Genomic DNA, 10,294 nt, shown 5'->3' on the forward strand with positions numbered 1-10,294 from the left:
CAAATGCGGATCATCATATTGACACTCCTTGATGCGGTCATACAAGGAAGACCGAGAAACCATACAAGCCAACACTCGACCGGGCTCTGAAATATCTAATCTCACAAATCGGTTGGCCAAGGCCTGAACATCAACTGCAAATGGCCTCTCCTCAACTGGAATGTATGCCAAGCTCCCCATACTCACCGACTTCCGGCTCAAAGCATCGGCCACTAAATTGGCCTTCCCCGGGTGATACAGAATAGTAATGTCATAATCCTTAAGTAANATACGCCTTATATATTCGATATAATATTACCTAATACACTTATACTTAGTGCATAGTACATCGTAAGTAAATATATTATATATATATATACACATATATATTCGATATAATAGTACCTAATACACTTATACTTAGTGCATAGTACAGCGTAACTATATATATATTATATATATATATATATATATATATATATATATATATATATATATATATATGCCATATATATTCGATATAATAGTACCTAATACACTTATACTTAGTGCATAGTACGGCGTATTTATATATATATATATATATATATATATATATCGCCTTATATATTTGATATAATATTACCTAGTACACTTATACTTAGTGCATAGTACAACGTAACTATATGTATATTATATGTAACGACCCGACCGGTCGTTTTGAGTCCTAGCGCTCCGTTCAGCAGTTGGAGGCCATGAACAGCTTCATTTCAGGTATTGTGACTTGTACGCGTGGTCGGAATTAAGTTCCGGGAAGTTCAGAGTTGATTTAGAAAGAGAATTCTCACTTGAGAAGCTTGATGTTGAAAGAATGAACTAGGAATGGGTTTTTGAGTAAACGACCTCGGAATTAGGATCTGAACGTTCCAGCAGGTTCGTATGAAGATTTCGGGCTTGGGCGTATCCGGTTCGGGTTTTGGATAACCAGTGAGCGTTTTGGCGCCTATTGTGGAAGTTAGCATTTTAGAAGGAATTTCATAAGTTTGGCTTGAAGTGCATTTCAGTGTTATCGATGTCCGTTTGGGATTTCGAGATTGTGAATAGCTCCGTATGGTGATTCTGGAATTGGGGGCGCGATCGGAAGTGAAATCGGAGGTCCGTAGGTCATTTTGAAGCCATTTGGCTAAAGATAGAAATTTGAAAGTTTTGCGATGTTTGACCGGAAGTGGACTTTTTGATATCGGGGTCGTAATTCAATTCCGGAAGTTGGAGTAGGTCCGTAATGTCAAATACGACTTGTGTGGAAAATTTGAGGTCAATCGGACGTGATTTGATAGGCTTAAGCATCGGAAATAGAAGTTGGAATGTTCAAAGTTCATAAAGCTTGAATCGGGGTGTAATTCATGGGTTTAGCGTTGTTTGATGTGATTTGAGGCTTCGAGCAAGTTCGTAATGTGTTATGGGATTGGTTGGTATGATTGGTTGGGGTCCCGGGGGCCTCGGGTGGATTCCGGGTGGTTAACGGATCGAAAAATGGATTTTTGGGAAGGCTGGTGTTGCTGGTTGCTGGTATTTCCGCTTCTGCGGAAATGGGACCGCAGAACCGGCCTCGCTCAAGCGAGGAAGTAACCGCAGAAGCTGTTTTGGTTGGAGCTGCAGGGATCCGCAGATGCGGTTGGGTTTCCGCAGAAGCGGACCGCACCTGCGATGTGGAGAACCGCAGAAGCGGAAGGCCTGGGCGTGGATGGGAGCCGCAGAAGCGGCAAGATATCCGCAGCAGCGGAACCGCTTAAGCGGTAAAATTTTCGCAGAAGCGGAAATGACTGAAGGCAGAGACTTGTTTTAAGTTCGGGGTTGAGTTCATTTCAACCCCATTTTACTTCCATTGGAGTCGATGGGGAGCAGCTTGGAGGTGCCATTTTCGTCACTTGTCATGAGGTAAGTAATTTATGCTAGCTTTTAGTTAAATACAAGGTTTATACATGGATTTAGGCAAGGAAATTATAGATATTTGGGGTTTTGGTGGAAAACCTATGAATTTACATTTCTTCGAATTTGACCACGATTTTGAGTATGGACTTAGGAGAAAATCATATATTTGAGTTCCTAAGGTCATGGGTAAACTTTATTTTCGAGAAATTTCGAATTCCGGGCACGTGGGCCTGAGGGCATTTTTGTCAACTTTTCGTTCGGGGTTAGGAATTGTTATAAATTGGGTTGTAAAGTATAATTGAGCATATATTAATGGATTTGTATGATCGTTGGCAAGTTTTGGGGCATTGTGCGTTGGTGCAAGTCTCCGGAAGAATGTAGAATGCCGGTTGTGGATCTTCGGAGCGAGGTGAGTCTCCTTTATAATCTTGTGAGGGGGAATTTACCCCATAGGTGAGTTAAATTGGTTATGTGCTCCTATTTGTGGGGGCTACGTACGCACGAGGTGACGAGAGTTCGTGCGTAGCTACTATTATGCTATTGTCCGGGTAGTTAGGACCCAAAAGCATGTTATACTTGGATTACTGTGAATCCATTGATAGTTTGAAGTGTTTCAATCACCTTGAATTGGTAAAGGAATTTAAAAAGAGATTTAATATTAAATTTTCCCTAGAATGTTAAAAAGAGAAATTAGTCTATTTGGTTGATTATCTCCGATAAGCTCTTAATTTCCTACTTGAGCATGTATTTTATGTGTGCCTGCGTCGCATGGATGATTCGCGAGCAGGATATGTGTTTATTTATGGAACGGGCCGAACGCCTCGGTAAGAATAGATGCATCTATGGTTCGTGCCGCTCGACCCTCGGCAGTGCACAAATTTACATTTCTGTTGGAGCGGGCCGTCGACCACGGCATGATTTGCGCGTGTTTATCTGTTACTTGAAGGTTGTAAATGTGGAATTGGCCCTACGTGGCTTGATATAAACTGGTAAGATAATAAGAATAAACCTTGAAGCCCTTGATTATTGTTGAAGGTGTTTTACTTGTTTTCCTGGCTTCCTGAACTAGAACTACTATATGACTCCACGATTATCCTCGCATTATTGAATATTGATAATTGACCTCTAGTGAGTGTCGAAATTTGCCATCTCGTCTCTACCCCTTCGGGGTTAGGCGGGATACTCACTGAGTACACGTTGATTACGTACTCATACTTCACTTCTATGCATTTTTGGTGCACAGGTATATTTTACATTAGATGGCAGCACGGATGACTTGGGACTAGGTGAGCTGCATTGTTCGAGACGACCCGCAGCTAGTGTAGTTCCCTTCCAGTACTTTATTTATTTATTTATTTTCTGTCCACTATGTTTCGGACAGACATTGTAATTTATTTTCCTTATCAGTAGTTGCTCATGCACTTGTGACACCGGGTTCTGGGATGGTTTTTCCAAGGATGTGTGTTAATAGTTATTTCTTAATTTGAATTGAAACAGAGATTGTTTTATATATGAAAAATAGAAGGAAAACTCTTAGATTTACAAAGGTATTAAAAGAGAATTAAAATGATAATTTAGTTGGCTCGTCTGACAACGGTGTCCGGCGCCATCACGACCCGTAGTGGATTTGGGTCGTGACATTATATATATTAACGGCTTACATTTATATTATTTAGATAGTAAATACCAAAGTGATTTTTAATTTTGACCATTGTTGACCTTAATGGAGACCAAACTTGGTCGCTAATTATACATGAAAGTAATTTAGCGACCAAAGTAGGTCGCAAAATTTAAATCAGATTTATTTATATTTTATATAATATTTAAATTAAAAATATAATTATTAAAATTTATAACTAAGTCCCACTTTAGCGACCAAACTTGGTCGCTATCTGCCCACCTTTTATTTAGCGACCAACGTTGGTCGCCAAGTTTAAATTATATATATTTAAATTTTATATTTTTTTTAAAAATAATAATATAATTATTAAAATTTTGAAGGTGGGTCCCACTTTAACGACCAACATTGGTCGCTAATTTCAGTAAACCTTTGACCAAGCAAGTCTGACCAGTCCAGTTAACATTTTGACTTATTTTGCGACCAACTGGCGACCAAGCTTGGTCGCTAATTTGTTTCATTTATTTATTTTATTATTTTCGCTAGTTTGGCGACCAACGTTGGTCGCTTTTCTCTTCAGACCAACTTTGGTCGCTATTTTTTGGTCGCTTTTTTCCGGAGTTCTAGTAGTGTCTTTAGGAGAAGTAGTTGGAGTGTGCACTTGGCAAAGCAACAACCATAATAAAGAAAAGTATTTCTATTTAAATTCATACAAACCTTGCAAGAAGTTTAATTATTTCGAAAGTTTATTAGAGTGTCCATCCTCAGACACAATACAACAACTTAAATATTGCATAGTACACGCATAACAATAGTGATAATGAAAGTCTTACAACATATATCATCTGCTTCTTTTCGTCATTCTTCATCACATTTTCCGCAATTTAGGAATGACAAGAAGTGGCTCTTTCTTAAGCATAGTGATAATCACAATCTCTTCCATGTTAATCTGAGCCAGATCCATGTCATTTGGGAGAGACCAATCAAACGTATGGATCAAAGAAGCAACAACAAAGGGAACAACCTTGGAAGCTAAAGGCTGTCCAGGACATATTCTCCTTCCAGAACTAAAAGGGATATACTCAAAATGTTGCCCCATGTAGTTCACCTTTGAATTGATAAATCTTTCGGGATCGAAGCTCAAAGGATCGTCCCAAAATTTAGGATCCCTTGCAACTGCCCACGTATTAACCAACGTTTGGGTGTCTTTTGGAATTCTGTAACCCATGATTTCACACGCTTGAACGGCGCGGTGAGGAAGTAGCAGTGGTCCAGGAGGATGCAACCTTAGTGTCTCCTTAAAACAAGCGTCCAAGTATGGTAAGTTGGGTAAGTCAGATTCCTTTACAAAGCCCTTAGCTCCTACTACCTGTGCGATTTCATCCTGGACCTTTTGTAAGACTTGTCGATTTCTAAGTATTTCTACAAGCATCCATTCACTTGTATCGACTGAAGTTCCTGTACCAGCTCCAAATAGTTCCTGAAAGAAAATACTCAGTAAGTTGTTAATATATATGAAACAGGTGACGAGGAAAGATATCGAAACGTACCACAAGCAATGCATTGATCTGTATATCAGTGTAACCATTTTTAAGCAAAACATCTGTAAAATCTTTAGCAGCTCCTAAAGAAGGTAATTGGCTGTCTCTATTTGATCTTTTGTCCTGAACAATGCCTTCCCAAACAGCAGAAATTTTATGAAAAATACATATGATCTTCTTATATGTTCCTTGAAAATCCCAACCCAATATAGGATACAAATCTACTAGCTTCGGAATGGCAGAAACATCTATGTATTCGTTCATATAATTCTTGAATCCTTCACCTGGGCCCTTGCCCTCAAAATCTATTAAATCCATTGAAAAGAACAAATTACCCATTATGTTTAAAGCGGTCACAAAAAACAAGTCCTTGATCTTAATCACTTGGCCCTGTTTTTGAGACAGACATTGTATCAGTTCCATGACTTTCTCCTCCCTCATACTTACCTGTGATTCCAAAGCTTTTCCAGAGAAAAGCTCTGTCCTAAGCATCGCACGGATACTTCGATAATAATCATCACACTCCTCCAAAAATGCGGGTGACAAATTGTGAAGTAACGACCCCTTTATTCGGAGGGGACGAGAAACAAAGCGACCAGCAAGAATACGATCATGGGTTTTAAGAACCTCAGCAGCAGCTGCAGGGGATGAGGCAACCACCATTAGTTGGCTGCCAAACCACATGGACATGAGATCAGGACCGTGACATTGCGCTAGCTTTGCTAGAGCGATATGAGGAAGTCCTTTTTCACCTAGTTGGAACAGGTTTCCAACTACTGGCCATGAAAATGGACCTGGAGGAAGTCCTAATTTTGATGAATATAAGTACTTCAACGTGATTATAAGGACCAGAGACACTACAATTAGACCGAATATCATCGCTAACTCTATAAACTGCTAGTTATTTTTTTCTCTTCTCTAAGTTGAAATGTAAAAGTGCATTATATATATATATATATATATATATATATATATATATATATATATATATATAGCACATCTGGACTGCTTAGCATATTGGAATTTAAAAGTTCAAAAAGGAACGTGCAAGTAAGAGATAGATATTCAAATCTTTTCATTTTCTTAAGTTAAAGATATTGTCCATGTGCACTTCCCATGTGATCATTCCTTATTTTTAATTTGGAAAAATAAATATTCAACACTAGACTGCTAATAACCATATCGACGAATATAATGTATTTGCGTCATTTATATACAGCTATAACATTGTTCTGTTAGGTGACTATTATAGCTAAGGCTAGCTTTATTAATCAAGAAGTCAATGACCTAGTTAATGAAGCCATAACCTTCTGTACTTGGGGCACTAATACCATAACTTTGAATTCTAGTAGAGTAATGCACGCCCATATTTTATGACTTGATCCACATTTTTCTATGTATAAAAGCCTTGGTAGGACTGTTGCATGTCATACTTCCAAGAATAAAGTGTATTTATCCAATATGTTTGTCGGTAGTTTGCGGGTTTGCTGTGAACCATTTTTTTATTTGAAAAATCCTTTTGGCCACATAGTTTTTGGCCAGATTGACCCAAATGGGTCATTTAGGTAATTTTACGCCCCAATTAGGGTTTCAGGCTTATTTCTATACCGATAATACCCTTTCAGTTAATTTTGAATATTCTCTCCCACCATTTAATATTTGTCTTCTCAATGCATGGAAGATCTCAAAGGTTCAAACTCTATTTCCCATAATGCTTTTCTTTTATTTTTTTATTTTACGTATTTTCAGCTTTTTTTTTTTGTAGTATACACCCATATAATTCAAAATAATTCATCTATATACATGTATTTGATTGTGCAATTCGTATATTTTTAGTATTTGATTGTGTATTTCGTATATTTTTAGTATAATAATGTCTTCAAAGCCCTACTATTTAAACAAACCTACACTACAACATTATGTATATATAGCTACAAATTCTTAGCTACATGTATGAACATCGTGGCTAATAAATAACAAAAGCCACAAAAGTTAAAATTCCATGGCTATTTACAATTTCATAAAAATATTTAGCTACAAAATAAAATTGGCAAAGCTAATTTATCATTTTTGTTATAATTGCTAACTGTCGTGGCAGTAATTACACAAATAGCTATGAATTTATTGCTACAATAAAATTTCGTAGCTAATCGTATTTTTTTTGCCACGCATTTGAAGTTACTGTAGCAATAGCAGTTATATAGCCACAAAAACTTACTTCTGACAAAGTGTTGTAGCTAAATAGATATTTTTGCCTCAAGTAATAAAAGCATATGGCAATAACTGGATTATTAGCTATAAATTTATTGTTACAACGATATTTTGCAGCTAATTGTGAGTTTTTGCCACACAACTGAAATTACTATAGCAATATTAATCTTTTTGCCACAAAATATTACTAGAGACAAAGTGTTGTAGCTGAATAGGTATTTTTGCTTCAATTATGAAAATTTATGGCAAAAACTAACTTAATAGCTACAAAGTTATTGTGATATAATAAAATGTTGTAGCTAAATATAAACTTTTGTCACGTGTTTGAAGTTGCTGCAACTATTTAGCCACAATAATGATTTAAAATAAATATTGAATATAAAAATTATTTTATAATTCAAGTTATAAGAAACCGAGAACATCTTGGCCTAATAGCTACAATTATTTGTTATGATAGATTGATATAACCGCGGCAATCAAAATAGCCAATGAACTTCCGTAGTTATTTATAATTTTTGTCATCCGCTTTAAGTTTCCATATCAATATTATTTACCATAACTAATTAGTTGTTAAAAAAGTTCATAGCTAAAAAATATTTGCTTTCTCTCAAATTAGTTGTTAAAAAAGTTCAAGCTGTAATTCTCAAATTCTCGTATGGGAAACCAGATATCCAGGAGTTGCGACAATTAATTCCAAAACAGTTTGACGTCAAAGGTTACTGCAATGTTGGACAGCTTGAATATCGACACATCTTGGTAAGGTTTGATCTCTTTGAAGACTTCGTTCAAGTTTTGTCAAGATCAACAGGTTATATTAAGGCAAAGGGAGATGAATTCTTCTATAGATCATTCCCATGGACGATGGGATTTAATCCACGTGAAGAAACCTCGAGGGCAGTCGTTTGGATATCACTGCCTGATCTTCCTGTGTTACGACCCAAATCCACTAAGGGTCGTGGTGGCGCCGGACATCGCTGTCAGGCAAGCCAATCAAACTACTTAATCAAATTCTCATTTAAATATTTCCGAAAACACTTCTTTTATTCATTTAAAACAATACATAGGAAGTTCCTCCGAATTAATAATGAAACATTTAATAACCTTTAAAATTTATGAATAAACCCAAATACATCTCAGAACCCGGTGTCACAAGTACATGAGCAATTTGTAAGAAATAATATAATACAACATCCGTCCGGTATACAGTGGACAGAAAATAAAGACAATATACTATAAGGGACTATACTAGCTGCGGGCCGCCTTGAATAATGCAACTCACCTAGTCCCCAAATCATCCGTGCTGCTACGCCCAGTAGGCCACTAGAGTTACATATACCTGTGCAACAAAAATGCACAGAAGTGTAGCATGAGTACGCAAACAACGTGTACTCAGTAAGTATCCCGTCTAACCTTGAAGAAGTAGAGACGAGATGGTCCACTTCGACACTTACTAAGGGTCCAATAATGTGATGTCAATAAAATATTTAATCGCGGATCTCTATAAATATGATTTCAATCCAATAGAAGGAAACAAGTGATCAATTATTTTCTTTTATAGGAAATTTTCAAAATTACTTTACATTATTTATCCAAATATTCTCAAGCCATGAAGGGGCAACAACAACTTCAATAAGTTCAAGGCAGCAATACAAGCATGCGCAAATGACACCGTGGTACGTATGGCCCGCTCCAACAGAAAGTAAACTGTGCACTGCCGAGGGTCGAACGGCGCGAACCATAGATGCATCTATTAACCCGCTGCTTGCGACGCGGTCAACATAAAATAAATAATCACCCTGCTGGCGAACCATATATGCGACGCAGGTACACATAGAAATACATGCTCAGATAACCAATTAAGAATTTATCGGGGAATATTTATTCAAATAAAAGCCACTTTCTCTTTTAACAATTTAAGAAAATGAAGTTTAATCCTTTTAGAAGTTCACCTACTAATTCAATGTGATTTAAGCAATTCAAGCTGTCAATAAGGTTACAGATATTCCAAATATAGCATGCTTTGGGTCCTAAACTACCCGGACAATAGCATAATAGTAGCTACGCACGGACTCTCGTCACCTCGTGCGTACGTAGCCCCCACAAATAGGAGCACATATCCAATTAACTCACCTATGGGGACAATTCCCTCTTACAAGGTTAGAAAGGAGACTCACCTCGCTCCGAAGATCCATAACCGACATTACACGCCCTTCCGAAGACTCTAATTGATGCACCACGCTCCAAAACTAGCCAACGGTTATGCAAATCCATTAATATATGCTCAATTATAAATTACAATCTAATTTATAGCAATTCCTAATTCCGATCGAAAAGTTGACCAAAACGCCCTCGGGCCCACGTGCCCGGAATCCGAAATTTTTCGAAGATAAAGATTATCCATGACCTTAGGAACTCAAATATATACTATTCGCTAAATTCCATACTCAATATCGTGGTCAAATTCAAAGAAATGTAAATTTCTAGGTTTTCCACCAAAACCTCAATTTTCTACAATTTTCCAAGTCTAAATTCATATATAAACCTTGTATTTAACCCAAAGCTAGCATAAATTACTTACCTCATGACGAGTGACGAAAATGGCACCTCAAAGTTGCTCCCCATCGACTCCAATGGAAGAAAAATGGGGTTGAAATGAACTCAACCCCGAACTTTAAAAGACCTCACTGCCTCAGCTGTTTTTGCACCTGCGGTTCCTTGACCGCTTCTGCGGTTCCGCAGGTGCGGTTACATTGCCGCATCTGCGGTTCTCCCTGGGCCACCCCTCTCTCGCTTCTGCGACGTACCACCCGCAGATGCGGTCCCGCTTCTGCGGAACTTTGACCGCATCTGCGGTCCTCTCCAAGATGCCCTCTTCCCCTTCTGCGACCACCTCTCCGCAGATGCGGTCCCGCTTCCGCGGAACCTTGACCGCATCTGCGATCCTCAAGCCTTGACCAAAAATCCGCTTCTGTGGCTCCTTTTTCCGCTTTTGCGGGGCCGCTTCCGCGGTCAGCCCACCGCAGAAGCGATAATA

The 10,294-nt window shown here is 38.0% G+C and overlaps 1 protein-coding gene across 1 annotated transcript; it reads right to left on the minus strand.

The window, feature by feature from the left end:
• Positions 1-4,190: 4,190 nt before the first annotated feature.
• Positions 4,191-5,928, minus strand: LOC109210716 (probable (S)-N-methylcoclaurine 3'-hydroxylase isozyme 2). Its single transcript, XM_019374170.1, has 2 exons — positions 5,059-5,928; positions 4,191-4,988 (listed from the first exon to the last, which is right to left on the minus strand). The coding sequence occupies exons 1-2, from the start codon at positions 5,926-5,928 to the stop codon at positions 4,377-4,379; spliced, it is 1,482 nt and encodes a 493-aa protein (XP_019229715.1). The 3' UTR covers positions 4,191-4,376.
• Positions 5,929-10,294: the final 4,366 nt, after the last annotated feature.

Source organism: Nicotiana attenuata, unplaced genomic scaffold, assembly GCF_001879085.1.
Source record: "Nicotiana attenuata strain UT unplaced genomic scaffold, NIATTr2, whole genome shotgun sequence".
NCBI classification, from domain to species: Eukaryota; Viridiplantae; Streptophyta; class Magnoliopsida; order Solanales; family Solanaceae; genus Nicotiana; species Nicotiana attenuata.

Coding starts and splice junctions, on each gene's coding strand:
- LOC109210716 (XM_019374170.1), bottom strand. CDS start 5,928: ATGATATTCGGTCTAATTGTAGTGTCTCTGGTCCTTATAATCACGTTG. Junction 4,989..5,058: donor AGATCAATGCATTGCTTGTG/GTACGTTTCGAT, acceptor ATTTTCTTTCAG/GAACTATTTGGAGCTGGTAC.